General features: G+C 31.0%; 2 protein-coding genes across 2 annotated transcripts in view; both read left to right on the forward strand.

Annotated features, from left to right (window-relative positions):
• Positions 1 to 2486, forward strand: part of LOC111694978 (small integral membrane protein 20) — a 4146-nt gene extending 1660 nt beyond the window's left edge. The window contains exon 3 of the mRNA XM_023464081.1: positions 2385 to 2486. Within this exon, the coding sequence (XP_023319849.1) occupies positions 2385 to 2486 (102 nt within the window). The remainder of the gene's footprint in view (positions 1 to 2384) is intronic.
• Positions 2487 to 2549: 63 nt separating this feature from the next.
• Positions 2550 to 22493, forward strand: LOC111694974 (FAST kinase domain-containing protein 3, mitochondrial). Its single transcript, XM_023464075.1, has 18 exons — positions 2550 to 2789; positions 2955 to 3164; positions 3673 to 3816; positions 4116 to 4191; positions 4584 to 4826; positions 5423 to 5517; positions 7515 to 7572; positions 10411 to 10521; positions 11199 to 11251; positions 11642 to 11734; positions 14229 to 14327; positions 15227 to 15384; positions 16132 to 16219; positions 17624 to 17776; positions 18927 to 18995; positions 19612 to 19677; positions 20595 to 20655; positions 22298 to 22493. The coding sequence occupies exons 1-18, from the start codon at positions 2566 to 2568 to the stop codon at positions 22349 to 22351; spliced, it is 2055 nt and encodes a 684-aa protein (XP_023319843.1). The 5' UTR covers positions 2550 to 2565; the 3' UTR covers positions 22352 to 22493.
• Positions 22494 to 22696: the final 203 nt, after the last annotated feature.

Below are 22696 nucleotides of genomic sequence, written 5' to 3' on the forward strand. Positions count from 1 at the left end.
GTATCCTGTATCCTGTATCATGTACCCTGTATCATGTATCCAGTATCCAGTATCATGCACCTAGTATCATGTACCCAGTATTTAGTTTTTATATATGTATGAAGCCAATTTTTTACAGATTGATTCTTGCTGAAGAAGTTTAAACCCTCTTACATGAACTGAACACAAAAGACAATGAATGAAAAATTGAATTTTAATGTTTTTTTTTAAAAATGGGATTTTTTTCGAAAATTGTACTGATTATACAGATTTTTTAAAAAAAATGTACGGATTTTTAAAAAAATGTACGGATTGGTTTAAAAAAAATGCACGGATTGTACGGATTTTTTAAAAAAAAATTGTACGGATTGTTTTTCGAAAATTGTACGGATTGTACGGATTTCTTCTGGAAATGTACGGATTTTTGTACGGATGTGTTCAAAAAAGTTTTGGCCACCCTGCATATACGATGATTTCAATTCTAATGAACAGCTTTATTTTGTACAAAAATCACTTTAAAAAGTGGAATATATTAAAGATTGTCTAGGATAAACGACAGTAAAATTGTGAATTTTGTTCTACTTTATATCATTCCTGTGTTGATATTATTGAAAAACGGCTTCTTCCATACTTTTTACAGATTTTAGCCCTATTAGCTTGATTATATATTACAAGCTGGAGGGTCCGGTGAAACCCGTGGAATAAAAAAGAAATTAGCCTTTGTAACCCCCTGGCAATAAGTGTTCACAAAAAAAATTGGCCGGGTTTAAGGGGCGCTACGACATCTGCTCTATTTCCATTTGCTCTATGGCCATTTGCTCTAGTGCCATTTGCTCTATTAACCATTTGCTCTATAGCTCATAGATTACGACGTTTGCTCTATATGTCATCTGCTCTATACGTCAATTGATCTATGACATAACACGTCATTTGCTCTATACACATTTTTATGACTGTGATGGTCCAATTGCTCTACTCAACATTTGCTCTATGAGTAATCACGTCATTTGCTCTATAAACATATTTTACAAACATCTAATCACATTAAAACTATATTTTTACAATTTTACATTTTACAATTCTTCCTACAGTTTCATTATTCCACCAACTTCCTGGAGATAGTTTTGTTTGTCTGGTATTTGTACATATTGTGAGACCAAGCTAAATATAGTTTTCACCACATATTAGGTTTTTTTACCCCTCTTATTATTGAGCAGTCTCTCTGTCATGATGAACTTTGAAGAACTGATTAAAACTGCAATTTGCGAATTTTCAAAAAAAAAACCGCATTTCAGAGTCAAGTTACGCTCAGGAATTCCAATGAAAGCTATTTTGTAGTGTATTTTTAGGTTATAGAGCAAATGACGTGTTTAGTCATAGAGCAAATGAGGTATAGAGCAGATTGAATATAGAGCAAATGACGTATAGAGCAATTGACTTGATAGATCAAATGGAACTAGAGCAAATGGCCATAGAGCAAATGGAAATAGAGCAGATGTCGTAGCGCCGGTTTAGGGAACATATATACGAATGTCTTGTTTTATTATATAGAAGAAGATTGCATATATGAATGTATATTCAAAAAATGTTTTATGGAGAAAAAACGCCGCTTGTAGGTCTTTAAACTCTGAACATCTGAAGCGAAATTGTCATAATTCTAATTTCTTACAATTGATTTGTTCTTTGTATTTTCAAGAAGGTAAATAATCCTGAGTAAGGTTACCAAATTAGCAATGCACCAAGAGTTGATTCAATCTTTATTCTGACACTTTTGAAGAAAAATGAAGAAAAATAAATAAGAAAATTTCTCCGAATCCTTTTTCATCTTACTGCAGACGATGACTCTGTATCCTGAAGTTGAATAGAAACGATGATTTCCCGGTATTCTTATTGTACCTGTAGAAGGCAATTCTGCAAAATTATAAACCCTAGGGCCGGAAACTTTTAATATGTTTAAATGCTGGAAACTTTTAAATTCTCAAAATTTGTTTGAGCCATTTTGAAAGAGAACTAGTTAAACTCATTCTCTCATCTTTCTTGGTCTACACTTCAAACTTTTGACCAACAATTGCAGAGAGTAAAAATCGGTGTAATTGTGCTGTCAAATTCAAAAGTTTGTGCATACAGTGAAAGCCAGAATACTGTGGAATATGAAGACTACTTTATATCAATACTTAGCGTATTTGATGTTGTTACAATGAAAATAGTTTTATTAAATGGGTCTGTTTAAACAGCACAATTGTCTTGTCTCATGTTCACGGACTATTTAATAATATATTTTGAGTCTAAAAGGCGTCTTACTCATCAGCATTTTCTGGTTCTCACTCTACAAACAGGGGAATAAGAAGGAATACATTATTTAATAAACAAATTTCTTAGTTAAAATGTTATTTCTTTTTTTTCAGATTCGTGAGCAAAACCAAATTAATAAGGAGAGTATTCAACCTGGGGGAATGAAGGTTTGGACGGATCCATTTGACCGACCTGGCAAACCTGGAGCTAATTAGATTTTAAATCTTAACTTAGAAACCAACCCTTCGAGTGATTTTAGTGATTTTAGAGACATTTCGGCTCGAGGCCGCAGTAATGATTCAAACAAACAATATGAAACCTATCTTAAACCTACTCCGGTATAAGAGGTATGAGACCATTCTCCCGGGATCGGTCCGAACTCTCTCCGGGTTCCATGGGTTCCGGAACCCTGGAGCTAGACTAGGAGATAGTTCTGTATTTCTCCAATCTGGAACCAAGATTAGTGAACTCCCCCTGGTGGTGAGGAAGGTTAACAACATTTTCGAATTATACAAAAGGTGAGATAATTAAAAGATGGAATTATGTTTCATTATAGGGAAGGGGGGGAGGTAGAGGTGCTTTATTTAAAGCATACTTTGTAAATATGACTATAATCCGGATTTGAGAACCCGCCCTAGCAGCGATGGTTGTATGAATTGTCTAATCGTTTATGTGTTTATTAGGATGGGTATTGAGCATACAGCTACAGAACTCAAACCAACGGAGGAACAGAATGAGAAATTCGTTCTCACCTTCCCTCCGGAGATGAAAGAGGAGGAACGGGAGATTATCGATGGGTTTAATCGTTGTTACAACTCCTCCAGTATATTCCGTCTTCTGGAGACTATACCTAGAGAAGAGGTTACTCCTCTAGTAGCAGTTCATGCTCTCAGGTCAATACAACTATTAAGATAAAACGTAATTTGTCCAATTTAGAACCGTTCCCATGAAACCGTTTTCTAATGAAGATATTGTTTTTTTTTTTCAAAGTAAAAAAATTTTAATTCTGATCATTTCTATATGTTTTCCCAAATAAAAAGGCGCAATCGCAATTAAAAATTCAGTTTTAAATATTATAAACATTGATAGCTAATTCATGCTTATCAGACAAAGCTTTTAAGATTACCGTTGTGAATCGGTCATAGCCATCTTTGTTTGAAGGGTCTTCAGACGTCAGAGGCCACTATGCAGTTTTTTTTTTAAATGTTTCTTTTATTCACGGTTCACTGAAATTTTGAACTTATAATTTTGTCATTAATTTTATTTTAATATTTACGAAGAAAACTGCAAATATTTTATATTACTTTTTTATCTCATGTTTTTAAATACTTTTTAGAGGGATTAAAGTGGAATAATATTATTAAGATTAAAGGATTATTTAAAAGTTTATTTATATTTTAGGAGAATAATTGATCTTGAAAACAGTTTTGAGTATCGGAACCCTGGAGCAACGAGAGAAACTATCCGAGGAACAAGACGGAACCAGGATACATTTCTCAGAATGGCGTTCATGACAATGCTGTTGGAGATAGTTTGTAACTCCAGGTACAGTGGGTTCTTCATATTTGATTTAAACAAACCACACTTAATATTCCGATAAAATGGTAAAACCACCCCCCCCCCCTTCTCTTGAAAAAGATTAGGTTTTTGATGTTTTATTATTCCTGTGTGAATTTGTAAGTTGCTGTAGTGAAATAAATCTATCAAGACAAAATATATAAAATAGTTATCTTTTCTAAATCAAAAGTTAAGTTGTATTTTGCAATGCAATCTACATTTTATTCTTTCAAAGACACTTATTCAAGAAATGTTAGAAACAACGGAAGTATATTATTGCATTGCAGGCAACCAAAAGTGATCCTTGATGGACTTAACACTGTGATGAGAGATCAGTTCCCAGCTTCCCTAGCAACCTATAAGGTAATAATAGGAAAGAGATGGAAGTGGGAGGAGGGGGGGGGGCGCAAAGTATGTGTATGCAGCTACTTTAATGGGAAGTTAAGGTAATTTTACTTTACCAAGGGTTTCCAAGACAAATGTTGGTCAAGGAAACCACTTTTTTTCCGAAAAAGAACTGAACAAAAGATTTTTTGTGGATAAAAGCAGTAAATAATGAAGGCCAAACACATGTTTGACAATTTTACATTGTTATTTTTAGTTGAAAGCCGCCTTAAAACGGTAGCATTGGAAACCACATTAAACGAAAACACTTTTATTTTTTATAATTGGAACATTTCTACTTACAAACTAGCCGGGGCAATTAAGTTCACACCTTCGCAAGGGATATTAATTATTAAATACAACCTGTCTAGGAGAGGTTGCTAGAGGAGCTGATGTTCTGTGTAACCGAGGGTGTATTCTCTCTCCTCGAGGTTTGCCGAGCCATCAACATCCTCTCCATGTTCTACGAGGACAGGAAGAAGTGTCTGGAAACCGCAGATAAACTCTGGTTTGGTATAGTTGATCAGTACAAACAGATAAACAGTCCGGAGAGTATAGTTGCTGTATTTACCGCTCTACCCAGTCTTAACAAAAGCAGGAATCTAGTTATGAAGGTTAGCTCACTTCAAGAGTATAAATAAGAACAAATACGGCACAGAATGAAAGATTATGTTCTGGCCTGATTGTAAGAAGCCATGTTTTCAAATAGCAACATCCGACGAAGTCGCTAACAAAAAAATTTTATAATCTAAAAATTGTGTGTGGCAATTTCAAAGTTTTAATATGGGTTAAAAAATATATTAAAGGTTAAAATAGATTTTACATGTTATGTTTTAAACATAATAGTAGGATATAATATCAAGAATACATGTATCAGATAACATGATGCAAAGTTTTTCTTTGTCCTATTAGATCGGAAATTCTGCCAAAGATTATTTTTAATTTAAAACCCCGAAAATAAATACTCTGGCATAATCTACTAGCGTTTAAAATATACCCTTAAAATGTTCTGGAAAGTATATCGATTGATTGATAAAAGAATTTTTTAACTTCTCTTTATGTTTACAACCAGATGATTTTTATATTTTAAGCTTTGACTTTAAAAAATCTAAATTCATTGGTTTAAATATCACAATTACAAAATCAGCTCAAGTTGCAAAGATTTATGAACTAGAAAGTAGTTCTACTTCTAAAGCCCGTGTCTCCCTAGATACTTGAGAAGAGAGCTCTAGAGAACTGGGATAGATACGATACTGGAGATATTATTGAAATCCTACGAGTTCTTGTGGAAATCAAGTATGATAGGTAAGTTCTATTCAACCCTGACACTGAATCTCAGGGTTGAGTTTTATGCTTCATATGATAAGGACCTAAAAACTCGTTATTTAAAGTGACTGATCAGTGTTTTAGTAACTATTCATGCTGCTAGGATTTATTTCCAACATATTGTCAAGAACGACGAGAACTACAAATAACGCTATTTACTTCTTTTCTAAAATTAAAACTTAAACGTGACATGTTCTAAAATGAAATCAATAATCATTATATCTATTTATAACACTGTTATTTTGGTTCGCAGCGTTATAAAATTTTTGGACAGAAATTTCCTCTTTATCGAGAAGGTTCAAGCTCGGGACAAAATGTAATCTTCAAGTTATAGAGAAAATTTAAGTCCAAAAACTTTATAGCACGTCGTGCCAAAATGATAGTGTTATAGGTAATTTTCAGCAATAAACTAAATTTTTAGGAGAAAATCCGGGAACCAATCAAAACTTTATAGCACACGTGATATAATGTGCAGCTAATTTAACATTATAGCACTATGATTACTTTATAGCACGAAGATTACTTCATTATGAAATTCACGATGAAGTGAGGAAGAATGATAAAGTACGCAATAGTTTCTTAAAAAAAATTTAAACTATTCCAAATTAAAGTATCCAGACAGATTTAAATTAAAATGTAAACTATTAAAAAAGATAACTTTGCACATTTGGCCCAAGCCAGTTAATTTTGCACATTTGGCCCAAACCAGATAACTTTGCACATTTGGCCCAAGCCAGTTAATTTTGCACATTTGGCCCAAACCAGATAACTTTGCACATTTGGCCCAAACCAGTTAACGTTGCACATTTGGCCCAAACTAGATAACTTTGCACATTTGGCCCAAACCAGTTAACTTAGCACATTTGGCCCAAACCTGAAACTCAGCGTCAGGTCTGATGGTTTGATTTAATTTTGGGAATGGAAACTGCCCCATTCACATAATCAATTTTATAATTTGCAATTGCAATTTTATTATTTGCAATTACAACTTAATTATTTGCAATTATAATTTTATTATTTGCAATACGAGGTAATATGCTTGCTTAAATTATGTGAGAAGTATGATAAAATAAAAATGTTTAACAAGGCTAAGAAAATTCTCTTAAAGTAAAATTCCTCGTTAAAAGCAAAATGCATACTAAAAAGAAATGTATTTAAATATAGAATTTTATTCTCATGCTTCCATACAAATATTTTTTAGAAAGGAGGTTATGGGACATTAAATGACGTTTTTCCTTTAACAGAAAACTATTAAACAAGGGGGTTTGGGGAAAAATTCGTCCAAAGGAATTAAGTCTTTGCCACCAACTTTAACCCAATGTCGTAGACCGTAGACCTTAGCGTTTTCGAGATTAAATAATCTACGTTTAAAATATCAAAGGTTTACAGCATCAGTTCACATAGATTTGAAGAATTTAAATTCTGACAAAGACGCAATTCCTTTCTTGTGAAATGAAAATGTTTTTTGAGAGTGAATAGAATGTAACTTTAACCCAGATCTGAGTTTTAATATCAACAATCTCAAGTTCAAGTTTGGACAGAAAACTTGTATGTGTCACGTTGAATAAGGGCCTCCGTAAAATTATTTCTTTTTAAAATGAAATTATTAATTAGTGAAAGAAAAAATGGAATAGCAGTAAAAAAAAGAAGCAGATTTTTGCGACATTTTTCATAAAATGTCATAATTATTTGTTTATTTTTTAATTGAAATTAAATTTTGAGTCAAAGTTATTTTGAATAATTTTATTTAAAGGAATGGTACATTTTAGAATAAATTGCAAGGTTTTCAATAAGAAAAAAAGGAAAAATAACACTTGGCATTTTACCTAATTTTGAAATACTTATATTCGTTGCAACCTGATGTCAAAGATCTCTGAGCTTAAACCATTAGGTTGCAAAGGTATAGGAATTAGAAAGTTAAATTTTGAGTTAAGTGTTCAGTTCCTTTGAGTGGTTGTATATTGATTTTTGTTTAGGATAAGCCCGTCTTTCCTTGGAATGGTATCGGAGTGGTTAGCTCTTAATATACATAAGGTAGGAAAACAAAATTTCAACCGTTTTTATGTAATAATTATTTACAACTACTTTACAACGAAGTTAAGGGAATTTTACTTTACCAAGGGTTCCTACGACTAATTTTGGGCGAGGGAAGAAAAAAAAAAAAGTAGTCGTAGAAAATTTTTCGTCTTTTAAAAGGAAAATCCGCGATTTTTGTCATGGAAACTTCACAAAGCGGGTCATTATTTCACTTAACTGTCCCAAGGGACGCTAATTAATTCACGTTTTTCTGTTTGGATAATGACAGGTCGGTAATGTTGGTGAAAAGGCGGTAACATTTATAAAATATAAGGGGTTGTATGAAAAACTATTAGATGAAATGCTTTATTTAGTGTAAAATGTGATAACATAAGAAATAAAAATGGAACCGATCATTTCCTTTTGTATCCTTTATCCTGGTTTAAAATCCTTAAATCTTCATTTAATTCAAAACTTTCATTACCTTGCTCTTGCAATTTGATGTTCTCTTTTTTTGGTGGGGTGAGGGGGTGGGAGTTTATCTTACAACAAAAGTTATTCAGAACGGAAAGAATCTAAAATGAAAACACATAATTTTATCCTAGACACAAAGTTGGATAATTTATTTTATATTTTGGCTGTGTTGTCTCTTGGGCAATATTTTATGATTTGTATTCATTACTTTTCAAACTTTACCAATCCGAACCTTCCTTGCTGAATACTAAACTTTCTTTCAACACATTCTCATATTTTTATAGATTATTTCTCCTCAGAACTTTATCTGGAAAACAATTTTACGACTATTGGGAGAATCTTAGGAAACCAGTTAACCTTCTTTATCTCTACAGAATTGAATATGTCAGGGGAATGGACTTGGACATAATAAAATAATAATTTAATGGAATTGTCAACTTAATTTATCAGAATTCATCCTGTAAACCTTTTCTCTATGAACTAAAGGGACTAAGCAAAGATGGCGATGTCCGACTCACAAATGTATCCTTAAAATCTTTTCTGATCAAGTATTATTTAGATAACAATTAATGTTTGTAATTTAAAAAAAAATTATTTTCAATTTTGGTTTTGCAAAAGTGAATTACGCATTTCAACTGCAGGAAAACATATAGGAATTATCAGAATTACACATGGTTAAACCTAAATAAACTACAATATTTTTCACACATAATTAATCAGTTTGACTTCTCAAGGGTACAGTTGTGAATCGGGCATTGCTATCTTTGCATGGAGAGTCACTTGAAATTATGCTTACAGTTCTTATAATAGATTTATTTATCACAAGTGAAAACAAGAAGTTTAAATAATAGGATTAAAGGGTATTCTTATGATCGTTGAAATTAAAGATACAATTTAATTGAAGGGACATACCATTTATTTTTCAGGATTTAAACAAAGTATATTGTGTAGGTTAAGGAGGCGGAGATTAACAAAGTATATTGTGTAGGTTAAGGAGGCGGAGATAAACGAAGTATATTGTGTAGGTTAAGAAGGCGGAGATTAACGAAGTATATTGTGTAGGTTAAGGAGGCGGAGATTAACGAAGTATATTGTGTTGATTAAGGAGGCGGAGATGAACGATGTATATTGTGTAGGTTAAGGTGGAGATAAACGAAGTATATTTTGTAGGTTAAGGAGGCGGAGATGAACGAAGTAGTGTGTTGGTTAAGGAGGCGGAGATGAACGATGTATATTGTGTAGGTTAAGGTGGAGATAAACGAAGTATATTGTGTAGGTTAAGGAGGCGGAGATGAACGAAGTATATTGTATAGGTTAAGGAGGCGGAGATGAACGAAGTATATTGTGTATGTTAAGTAGGTGTAGATGAACGAAGCATATTGTGTAGGTTAAGGAGGAGGAGATGAACGAAGTACATTGTGTTGGTTAAGGAAGCGGAGATGAACGCAGTATGTATTGTGTAGGTTATAGAGGCGGAGATGAACTGAGTATATTGTGTGGGTGAAGAAGGCGGAGATGAACCAAGTATATTGTATAGGTTAAAGAGGCGGAGATGAACGAAGTATATATTGTGTAGGTTAAGGAGGCGGAGATTAACGAAGTATATTGTGTAGATTAAGGAGGCGGAGATGAACAAAGTATATATTGTGTTGGTTAAGGAGGCGGAGATGAACAAAGTATATATTGTGTTGGTTAAGGAGGCGGAGATGAACGAAGTATATTGTTTAGGCTAAGGAGGAGGAGGCGATGAACGAAGTATATATTGTGTAGGTTAAGGAGGCGGAGATGAACGAAGTATATATAGTGTAGGTCAAGGAGGCGGAGATAAATTAAGTATATTGTGTAGGTTAAGGAGGCGGAGATGAACAAAGTATATATTGTGTTGATTAAGGAGGCGGAGATGAACAAAGTATATATTGTGTTGGTTAAGGAGGCGGAGATGAACGAAGTATATTGTGTAGGTTAAGGAGGAGGAGATGAACGAAGTATATATTGTGTTGGTTAAGGAGGAGGAGATTAACGAAGTATATATTGTGTAGGTTAAGGAGGAGGAGATGAACGAAGTATATATTGTGTAGGTTAAGGAGGCGGAGATTAACGAAGTATATATTGTGTAGGTTAAGGAGGCGGAGATTAACGAAGTATATTGTGTAGGTTAAGGAGGCGGAGATTAACGAAGTATATGTATTGTGTAGGTTATAGAGGCGGAGATGAACTGAGTATATTGTGTGGGTGAAGAAGGCGGAGATGAACCAAGTATATTGTATAGGTTAAAGAGGCGGAGATGAACGAAGTATATATTGTGTAGGTTAAGGAGGCGGAGATGAACTAAGTATATTGTGTAGGTTAAGAAGGCGGAGAGTAACGAAGTATATTGTGTAGGTTAAGGAGGCGGAGATGATGACAATAGTTTACAGTTTACTCCAGCTTAACTATGTGGACAACAAGCTCATCAACAGTCTAGAGAAGGTTATCAAGCATAGAGGTTGTCAGGTATACAACACTGAATTTTCTGTTTAATTTGTTGCATTTAAAAAAAATTTAAATATTATAAAATTTTCAGCTTCTATAAACCCTCCTTGTGGTCATGTAAATGTCATAAAAAATTTGGGCCCGATCGGTTCAGTCGTTCTTATGTTTTCTTGATATAGCCATATAGACATTGGACAAGCCAAAAATATATAGCTATGAACGTAAAAACTAAAGAATGAGGAGAATCTGTTAGAAATGATATATCTGTGTTTTCTCGTCTTCTTGCAACAAATATGTTTAACAAAACTAGAAAATAATAAGTTAAAAATATTCTCCTCTTGTATTTTCGCCTTGATAGCTTTCTTTAATGTTAAATTTGATATTTTTCAGTTACAATCTAGTATAAAAATATATACTTTGTTCAACCCTGAGATCTAAACATAATATTTCCATATTTGATACCCATCATTTACAATAAATGTATACTAATTAAAAATACACCTTATTATACTGTTCAATGGTTAACAGAAATTATTCTTGAACATTTGATAACCTAACCTTAACTATTATTGTGGAATCAGGCCATTTTTAGCCAGTAGCACTTGATAAATGGTAAATTAATGCTAAGCTTTGGATTTTAGTTATAGAGTGTAAAAATGTAAACTACTGTTATATAACATGTTATATTATTGTTTTAGATAGCCGAGATTGATCTTGTAACAACGATTTGCGACTACTGTCATCATTTCAGGTTCAAATATTTAAGTAATAAGTATTTCAGTAGTTGTTTTAATGTTTTTTTTTTAAGAAAGAAAATAAGTAATTCAGTAGTTGTTTTAATGTTTTTTTAAGAAAGAAAATAAGTAATTCAGTAGTTGCTTTGATGTTTTTTTAAGAAAGAAAATAAGTAATTCAGTAGTTGCTTTAATGTTTTTTTTAAGAAAGAAAATAAGTAATTCAGTAGTTGCTTTAATGTTTTTTTTTTATGAAAGAAAACAAGAAAATCTTTGCCTGCTTTTTAAGACGAATGTGTAAAGAGTACCGTTGTAAATCGGCAATACTTCAGAGGGTCACTTGAAATTATTTTAACAGTCTCTTTACTGTTTATGATTTTCCTAAATTTACAATTTCATTTTTTTAGAATTCGTTCCCCTGTGGTTCTTGAAGGAGCAAGTGAATATCTAGTTTATCATGTAGCAAAGCTTTCAATACCACAAATATATTCTATAGCAAGGTAAATCTTATATTTTCAATACCACAAATATATTCTATACCTAGGTAAATCTTATGTTTTCAATGCCATCAATATATCTTTGTGTGTGAATAAATTTTTATAATAAAATAACATTCTATAGCAAGGTAAATCTTATAATATATTCTATAGCAAGGTAAATCTTATATTTTCAATTCCACAAATATATTCTATAGCATGGTAAATCTTATATTTTCAATACCACAAATATATTCTATAGCAAGGTAAATCTTATATTTTCAATGCTATAACTATATTCTATAGCAAGGTAAATCCTATATTTTCAATTCCACAAATATATTCTATAGCAAGGTAATTTTTATATTTTCAATACCTCAAATATATTCTATAGCAAGGTAAATCTTATATTTTAAATATCACAATTATATTCTATAGCAAGGTAAATCTTATATTTTCAATACCACAAATATATTCTACAGCAAGGTAAATCTTATATTTTCAATGCTATAACTATATTCTATAGCAAGGTAAATCTTATATTTTCAATTCCACAAATATATTCTATAGCAAGGTAAATCTTATGTTTTCAATGCCATCAATATATCTTTGTGTGTGAATAAATTTTTATAATAAAATAACATTCTATAGCAAGGTAAATCTTATATTTTCAATACCACAAATATATTCTACAGCAAGATAATCTTATATTTTCAATTCCACAAATATATTCTATAGCAAGGTAAATCTTATATTTTCAATGCTATAACTATATTCTATAGCAAGGTAAATCTTATATTTTCAATTCCACAAATATATTCTATAGCAAGGTAAATTTTCAATTCCACAAATATATTCTATAGCAAGGTAAATCTTATATTTTCAATTCCACAAATATATTCTATAGCATGGTAAATCTTATATTTTCAATACCACAAATATATTCTATAGCAAGGTAAATCTTATATTTTCAATACCACAAATATATTCTATAGCAAGGTAAATCTTATATTTTCCTCAACCCTCTCTTTTGTAATTTGAATTGATTGATTTTATATTATGATACTTTCCTAATTTCTAATTAATTGTTATAATATTCTTAAATGTGTTTTAATTAATTATCGTTAGAGCTCTAAATACTATTTCCCAGACATAACTTGTTTAAAGTTTAAAGTTTGTTACAAGAAACTTGAACTAATTTTTATAAAGAAGTATTGTTTGCGTTTCAAATTATTAGATTTTCCCCTTTTTTTGTTAAACAAGAAATATGAAAGCTCGGAGGAGAAGAAGAAGGTTTAGAGATTGTATTAGATAAAATGTAAACTATTGTTTTGAACAAACAAATTCTTAGTTTATGCAATACAGGGTTTACCACGAAAGATGAGACATAAATGAGGATAAAAACTTTTTCGAATTATCAATTTGAAGGTAGAATATTTTTTTAATTAGTTTAATTTATACTCTGGCAAAACGGGGAAAAGGTTTTTTTACTGGTAACCCTGTAAAACAAGGAGTGTAAATATCTTAACAATAGTTTTTTGAAGTTGTTATTGGTCTTGGTGGGTTTAAGCATAATGATTTCTCTGTCTTTATATCGTGTTTTTACATAAAAAGTTTTTAAACCTGTTAAAAAAAATTACATATTTATTTTTCATAAAGAATATGAAAAAAAGAAAATAAGAACTTTAACAGCCCCCCTTTCCTCCCTTCCAAACAAAAAAATGGAAAAAAAGAATTTTTATCAAAAAAAGAAATTTTCATAAATATGTTGAAATCTGGGTTGAATTGAATCTCGACAAAACTTCCAGAATATTTATCTTTTCGGAGTATTAAATGTTTAAAGAAAATCTAACAACTACTAAATGTATAAACTGAGCAAGGCTTATTATTGGTCTGCAAAATAAATACACGACAATTTTTTACTTTTTTTAACTTCTTCATATTTTTCTTTCTATAATGGGGAAGGAAATTGAACGCTAATATGCTCTGTTATGGTTAAGCTTATATTCATAAAGTTTACTTTAAGTAAATATTTTTTTCTAAATAAATAGTTTAATCCTAAACTATTCATCACTATATATACAATATTCATATTTTACTTGTTCTGTGGGCAAATATTCATATAAGACTTGCTCTGTGGGCAAGAGATTCCATTCAGAGTTCGGAACTTTTAACTTTTAATCCCTTCCGAAAGAACTAATTTAAATCCTTTGAAGTTACATGTATTAGGTTAAATCTTTGAAATAATCATTGACCCAGGTCCAACCAATCAGAAGCCACTAAAGGTTGATCTCGATAAATAAGAGATTGCAAAAATACGATCACATGACGATCCTTTAATAGCTGTCAATCAGAAACCACTAAAGGTTGATCTTTACAAATAAGAGATTGCAAAAATACGATCTCATGACGATCCTTTAATAGCTGTTAATCAGAAGTGTCCGCTGTAGAAACCAGGAATAGCTTTCTGATTCAAAAGTTTCTACTTCCGGTTTCCTAAATGATTGAACAATTTCAGAATATTTGGATACCTGGATTTCCATCCTACAACAGGGTTCAAGTTCTGGAGGGAGCTGGAATCTATTCTGGAGCAGAAGTTTATTCAGTTCAAACCAAGGCAGGAGAATATTTTTAAATGTTTTAATTTTGCGCAACTCTTTACATCTACATCTTTATTTTGGAGAAAGAAACTTATTAAAATCAAAATCCCCAATATTACATTTTTTGAATAATTAAAAGAATCATTGAAAAGATTAAATCACTTTTAAGTTTGGAATTATATTCACTCAACCTCTCAAGAAGACTTGAACAAAGTTTGACTATAGTAGAGAATACAGAATATTTGATCTGATGCGCCTCTGAAAATAACAAAAAGATTAAGATTCGATTTTTGCCGTCTTGTTTAAAACATCACTTTTTAAAAAAAATACTCTTTTAGTTTTAGTTTTAGGTTTATTTTGGTACTGTCGGGATCTAGATTTAATCATTGTAAAATAATTATCAAGGATTACAAATCCTTATTAATTATATTTCTTAAAATTGATAAACCAGCAGATTGCAGGAAGTCCTGGCTTGTAATTCCTTCCTGATTGTTACATTGTTATTTTAGGATGAAATTAAATTTACAATTTTGTCCACTTTCTTTAAAATCCCCTCAATCCGTTGAACATGGGAGGAAAATTGTATCAAACAGTGTCAAGGTCTCAACATATAGGTTTAAATGAACCTCTGTCTGACATCATCGATTCACAGTGGTACCCTTTAAGCTAACATCGATACCGGAGATATTCTAGATTTTAATCCTAAAATTGACCCGCTTTATTTTTGTAGCTCATAAGAGAGAACTAATGGCTACAATTTTTCTGTTTCTGAAAAAATACAATTTCTCTAATCGTTACTCAAATTATGTTTGTGAATTTTTGAGGGCATTTTATAGTCCAAGGTTTCATTGAAATTACGTACACAATCCCTTTAATCTGATTTCTGGAACAAGTTTTGAAAATATTTCCTGTTTAGAGAGATTATAGAACTTCTCGTGTCCTTCCTGTATATAGAGAAGTTTCCGTTAAACTTCACTGGTAAACTGTTCACACCATACTTTCTTGATCGTCTTCATTCTCAGCCTGGGCAGGACGTTTTCTTCTCCAGGATAGAACTTAAACTCTTTGATGCAGGTTAGATAAACATTAACAAAATATTGTTTACGTCAGGAGTGTCATGGTGATTGTTAGTAATATATGTGGAGTGAATATTTTAAACATATCTATATAGTAATCTCTGTTTGTCTGTCTGTTTGGATGAGTCTGATCTTAACTAAATCACCCCTTAACCGATTTGTCTAAATTTTGATTGGGGAACTCGGGAGAACCACGGGAATGTCCTTAAGTTGGTTCTGAGATTCTAAATTGAGTGTTTTTAATTTTGAAGGTAAAAATAGCTAAGATCGTAATTTACTACCAAGCGCGGGTAAACGGTGGAAGTAACTTTGAGTACCCTGGGCAATACTGGGTTCTCAAGAAATTTTTTTATTTAGTACTAAATAAGTTATTGAGTTGAAAATATATTAAATTATCCGAGGAATGAAGCTTGAATGTGTAAATATATAAATAAATGAATGAATGTGTAGATAATATATTAAATTATCCAAGGAATGAAGCTTGAATGTGTAAATATATAAATAAATGAATGAATGTGTAAATAATATCTTAAATTATCCGAGGATTAAGATTGAATGTGAAAATATATAAATAAATGAATGAATGGTAGATAATATATTAAATTATCCGAGGAATGAAGCTTGAAAGTGTAAATATATAAATAAATGAATGAATGTGTAGATAATATATTAAACTATCAAAGGAATGAAGCTCGAATGCTTGGTGTGTGTTATAAATAAATAAATATATATTAAATTATCCCAGGAATGAAGCTCGAGTGTAAAGGGTATGGTGGTCCATATCTTCCCAAAGATACGAGCTATAGACCTGTAGAGATTGATTCTAGAATCAGGTCAGTATTTATTAAATGAATCAGATTCATAAACCGGGGAATATCCTTTTACACATTTTACACTTTTCTTTCATATCACAAAGATAATACAGATAAATGTGATAAAGTCAATTTGTAATGTGTAATCTCTTGTTCTGTCCGTGTAATATCTTTTTATCTGTACAATATCTTGTCCTATTTGTAAAATATCTTGTTCTATCCGTGTAATCTCTTGTGATATCCGTGTAATCTCTTGTTATATCCGTATAATTTCGTGTTATATCCGTTTAATCTCTTGTTAAATCCATGTAATCTCTTGGTTTATCCGTGTAATCTCTTGTTAAGTCCGTGCAATCTCTTGTTAAATCCGTGTAATCTCTTGTTATATCCGTGTAATCTCTTGTTAAATCCGTAACAACTCTTGTTATATCCGTGTAATCTCTTGTTAAATCCGTATAATCTCTTGTTATATCCGTGTAATCTCTGTTATATTCGTGTTATCTCTTGGTATATCCGTGTAATCTCTTGTTATATCCGTGTAATCTCTTGTTAAATCCGTCTAATCTCTTGTTATATCCGTGTGATCTCCAGGTATATCCTTGTAATCTCTTGGTATATCCGTGTAATCTCTTGTTATATTCGTGTAATCTCTTGTTATATCCGTGTAATCTCTTGTTATATCCGTGTGATCTCTAGGTATATCCGTGTAATCTCTTGGTATATCCGTATTATCTCTTGTTATATCCGTGTAATCTCTTGTTATATCCGTGTAATCTCTTGTTATATCCGTGTAATCTCTTGTTAAATCCGTGTAATCTCTTGTTAAATCCGTGTAATCTCTTGTTATATCCGTGTGATCTCTTGTTATATCCTTGTGATCTCTAGGTATATCCGTATAATCTCTTGTTCTATCCGTGTAATCTCTTGTTAAATCCGTGTAATCTCTTGTTATATCCGTGTAATCTCTTGTTAAATCCGTGTAATCTCTTGTTATATCCGTGTAATCTCCTGTTAAATCCGTGTAATCTCTTGTTATATCCGTGTCATAATTTCTGAATAGTTAACGAATGTTAACTTAACAATAGAGAAAAAAGGAATCCAAATAAAATTCATAGTAGAGGTAGTACATTACTGAAGTAAATTAATTATAAAGATAGAAATAAAAGAATTAGAAGGTATTTCAGGATAAACACACAACCAACGCTAGTTTTTGTGGATCCTTGACTTTATCAAATCCATAGTTTAAGCGAAATATATAAATCATTTGACCTAGTTTTATAACTTGACTCAGCCTGAATAATTTAGCACAGAGTACAGAGTACAAAGTATTATGTATGAAAGCCTCCTCTCTTTGAATTATAGAAATTAAAAGTTTGAATATAAACCTGGAATTAGCAATCCTAAGCGTTACTAAATATTCTCTAGACGGATGTCAAACTTGCTTTTTGATCCTCTGGGAGAGATACTCGGAGATTACAGTAGGATTGGAACTCAGGTGCTTCTCTCCGCTCTTCCTCTTCATCCTTCATATATTGTTGATCTTATGATTTATCCAACCAGGGCAGAAGCTTTACTCAGGTAAATAAAGAACTTGTATTTTAATCGGACCGACACTTGTAATTATTTCTATAATAACCGGGGTTTTAAAAGAAGTAGACACAGTTTTGACTCGATCAGGTTAAATAAAGAAAATTAAATCTAGGAACATACTTGACTCTCCAGGAAATTAAATCTAGGAACATACTGGTCTTCTCCGGAAATTATATCTACTTGTCTCCCCAGGAAATTAAATCTAGAAATATATTTTACTCCCCAGGAAATAAAATCTAGGAAACATGCTTGACTCTCCAGGAAATTAAATCTATTTAGGAACATACTTGACTCTCCAGGAAATTAAATCTAGGAACATACTTGACTCTCCAGAGTCTAAAACTAAAGAACGAAAAGTTTTGACATAAATTTTAAGTTCATGGTTAAATGCCACTTCTGATTTAATTTAAACCCGAACTTTAACCGTGAGGTTAAATATTTGACCCTGTGGTTAAATATTTAACTCGCCGAAATCGACGGGTTAAAATTTAAACACAGGGTTAAAATCTTGAAATCCCGCTATCCCTATTTGTCTATCATCATTCAACGATAAGCGGCATTCAACTAATTACGATATATTTTAAAGTAAAAACCTTGATTTAATAAATTTCACGTTTTAGATTAAGTAATGTTTGCACGTAAACCCAAAATACGGTTGTAACTGGAAATATGTTTTGTTTTCGGTTACGTAAATATTTTATAGTTAACTAAAACAGCTGATTAGCGATGGTTACGTAATATTCTCCATAAATCCTTTTCTTTGATTGGGTGAAATTTTTCCCGGGAAATTCAAATTTAAAATTGAGAAAGTTTAATATTTAAGTAGCTACTCATTATTTTACAGAACTTTTAACCCCGAACTTAAAATTCGCGCATTCTTTTAGACTCTGGAAATCAAATCTATTTAGGAGAATGGTTCAAATAATTAACACCTCAATCTGGATTTCTCTATTAGTAATAATACTAACCATCATACAATTCTAAGCCTAGATTTGGATGAGATCTAGTGACTTATCATTTATGTAAATGCATATTGCATAATTACTGTAGATTTTAACAAATTTCTTTGAGTTCATACCTTGGATGAACTTTGCTCCAAGTGTGAAGTATCTCTGAACTAAAGTTGATTTCTATTAAGGTTTGGGTTTAAGACTGAGAATAGTTCTAATATTGCTGTCCTAGTTCATCTACCCGAGCATTATGACAGGTTGGTTCAAACTTCATGTCCTTCTCATTTATGTTTAAAGAATTTTTCAAATATTTATAAAGAAACCTTTTTTAACCGATTTTCGTTTTACTTTGAATTGCATCATTTTCAAAGATATACTTATATATTTATTCGAAATTGTATTTAAAGTTTTGACAATACCACCATTCTTTAAGGACTGAAGACTGAAGAGGATATAAAATATATCGAAATTAATTTCCAAAAATAAATATTGAGTTTCCAGGTGTTTCATGGCAAAGCACTGGCTCATTTAAAACTTAATTTTTACAAAATTATTTGTATATTATAGTTTTTTTTATATTTTATATTTTGAATTTTGGTTTTTCTCCGATTATATATTCCATATGAAGTATGAGACACGTAAAACCTAGGATGATCATTTTAGGTACTTTTAAACTGTTTGAGAAGAAGTTTCTCTGCCTGAGTCTTTTGATCCTAAACTTACTAGTTTCTTAATTCAAAATAGAGCTAGGATGTATATGTATAGTATTCACCCGTCTACAACCCGATGATGAAAATTATTTCTAGGGCTGACTACGAAAGTAGATCTAAAATCAATTGAAAAAAATTCTTGAAATAATGAGTGTTTTCCCAGGCGTGGAGTCCACCTCCTCGGTTCTCAAGCAATGAGGATCCGTCATCTTAAAACTATGGGATTCAGGTTCAATATTTTCTCATTTTGTTATTTATAAAGTAGTAATCTCTGTTTGTCAGTCTGTATGCTTGATCATAACTCATCAACCCCTTAGCTGATTTAACTTAAATTTTATTTGGGGAATTACGGGTATGTTTAGCTTGGTTTAAAAATTCTAAATTAAGTGGGTTTACTTTTATAGAGAAAGTTTAGTTTCCAGGTGAAGCTGGTTTCTCAAGCTAGTTATATATATTTATACATATACTTACATATATGTACTCTGCCTACATTTGATACATCTTTCTCATAGAAATTGAGTCTTTTTCAATCCCTATATCTTACCAACCTAATGTCGTAAACCATAGATATTGTAAACTATGAATTCTTTTAGATCAAATAATTTAAGTACGAATCATAAAAGTTTGTGTCTAAGACCTTTAATAAATTTTCAAAAATTATCATTCTTTTTCCGAAATATCTCAAATCAAGCAATATAAACTAACTACCTTGTATGGAGAAATCAAAGAGCCTAAAATAAAAATTTCAATAAGGAAGTTTTTTCCTTGTTTACTTCTTGCCCTGAACTGTAGGCATAATTATTATTATTATAGATTTATTTCCTGCACAAAGGTAAAATGGTAGAATATGATTAGACAAAAACAAGAATAAAGTATAGATATAAAAATATAGTTTCTATTTGGAGCATAAAAACTTAATCATGGGTGCGATCTCATCATCAACAAAATTGTTTAGAACAAAATTATCATTTTAACTTTGATTCATGAAAAATGTGTAATTTTCATTCTTGGTCTAAATGAATCTGATTGTATCATATCATATTTTATTTCACACAAAATTTGTTTAAATTTCTAGATTGTACATTACAATCTTGTGCTATAGATTCAAGATTGATTGATTGATTTGTGAAAGTTATGATGTTTAAGGGTTATGACCGTAGATTACTTGAAGCTAAGCCAACTTCTCCATAAACCATCACAACTCAAGGTAGTTAATACATCTTACATAATATAAAGAATTCGTCAAAATAATATTCGCCTGTAAACAACAGATCTAAAATAAAAGAATCGTCAAAAAATAATATTAACCAAATCATCTATCACATTTCAGTTAATACATTTAGTACTAGGGTACACATATTTTTGAAGTTAGTAGATAACCCCTCTTTTAATATGCACTTCTAACAGACAAGTGTGTTTTCCCACTAAATCTAAAAAACAGTGACAAGTGCCGCAACAACAAAAGAACATCCAAACATAGTGGGAGAACACGAGGGGGGTGTTAATTTTACAAGAATATATCCTTGAATCCCTGCATAACATATACAAGTACAATCTTTACTATAAACAGTTTGAATATTAATGAGGTCTGTAGTTTAAATATGAAAAGAACGGTCTGTTCAATGAAAGATAGGATAATAACGATAAAGAAAGGAATGAAAGGTTGAATATATGGTTTTATTATAAAGATATTACCCTCTCTCTACCCATCAATATGCAAATATCAAATAAATGAAAAGTATTCAGGAAGTAGAGTGACCAGGAAATCAATATAAGTTATAGATATAGTTGATATAGTTTATCAAGAGCAGTTTATTAAAGGGAGTGACCGGCTATGTAAGGTAGTTGAACTGAGTATGCAGTGTTGTGGAAAACTTCTTTCGGATTCATTTGAGGCATATTAAACTTTATAAAATCTGTAAATTCTGAGTTTGAGCGAAAATTCGACGTTCAAAACTCCTACTTTGGGGGTGGATACGTTTTCAGAATTAGTTTTTTTTTTAATTATTAAATAACGAACGAAAAATAAAGTAAAAATTATACAGTAATCTAATTAGATGGCTAGGAACATATTTCACAAAAGAAATTTGTCAATAAATCAATGCTAAAATCGATTATTTCTTTTTCAATAATATATTGAATTTTTAATTTTCTTTGAATTTATTCGCAGATTTCTTCAAATTCTTTAAATGTCGTCTTTTCAATAATAATTATAGAAAATCTGCGAACATCTTTGTGAATAATGAGAAACCAGAATAATGAGATAATAGAAACTAATAATTGAACAAGATTACTTATTTTCGATGATAAGATTAATTTTTATTTTCTCAAAATGTTCCTAAACATGACGTCTGTAGTTTATTCTAGAATATTTTTACATTTTATGTCGTCTTTAATTAATAATTTAAAAAAACTAATTCTGAAGTAGGAGTATTGAACGTCGGCTTTGCACTCAAACTCAGGATTTACCGAACTTTAAAGAGTTTAATATGTCTCAAATGAATCCGAAAGAAGTTTTCGAAAACACTGCGTACTCAGTTCAACTACCTTACATAGCCGGTCACTCCCTTTAATTCTATTTAGTATCTTATGTTTAAACCAAAAACCAAATGTAAAATGACATTGTAAAACACGACTCTTATTTTAGTTATTTTGAAATTTTCTTCATTTTTTTATAGTTTTTTTTATGGGAAATTTTGCTATTCTCTGCCTTTTGTACTTACCTTTTTAATTTGAATCATTAATTACCATAGACGTTCAGGTTTTTGAGTTATTTTAAAACTTTTCATAATATTTGTAAATAATTAATTAAGAGTGTTGTCAAATTATTGATTTTAAAAATATTTCAGGATTATCTCCGTGTTCAGTACTCTGAGGTTCGGAAGAACACAGAAACTAAATAAATAAATGAAAATGAATTCTACCCTTGTTCTCCTCTCCATAGTAACCAGTTTATTTTCTTGGTTATACATGCATTCAGTTAATAATTAGTGTTAATATTTATTCCCGTAGTCTAAACTGATAAATATACATTCAGACATGGAATTTGTTTTTCTTTGTACATTCTAATCAAATCTAGTATTAATCTGGATTTTTTTTATCGTTTTTGTTTGTTTTTGTTTCGTTTTTGGTTTGTTTTTTGTTCGTTTTTTGTTTGTTTTTGATTTGTTTTTGGTTTGTTTTTAGTTTGTTTTTGGTTTGTTTTTGGTTCGTTTTAGGTTTGTTGAATAAATCAACGAGATTATATC

Source organism: Eurytemora carolleeae, unplaced genomic scaffold (genome assembly GCF_000591075.1).
Source record: "Eurytemora carolleeae unplaced genomic scaffold, Eaff_2.0 scaffold66, whole genome shotgun sequence".
Taxonomy (NCBI): domain Eukaryota; kingdom Metazoa; phylum Arthropoda; class Copepoda; order Calanoida; family Temoridae; genus Eurytemora; species Eurytemora carolleeae.

What these genes read in the sequence shown, in the direction of transcription:
- LOC111694974 (XM_023464075.1), top strand. Translation starts at nt 2,566, where the DNA reads ATGATTCAAACAAACAATATGAAACCTATCTTAAACCTACTCCGGTAT. An exon ending in TTTATTCAGTTCAAACCAAG is followed by an intron (nt 14,328 to 15,226) that starts GCAGGAGAATAT and finishes TTTCCTGTTTAG; the next exon opens with AGAGATTATAGAACTTCTCG. An exon ending in ACTTAAACTCTTTGATGCAG is followed by an intron (nt 15,385 to 16,131) that starts GTTAGATAAACA and finishes AAATTATCCCAG; the next exon opens with GAATGAAGCTCGAGTGTAAA.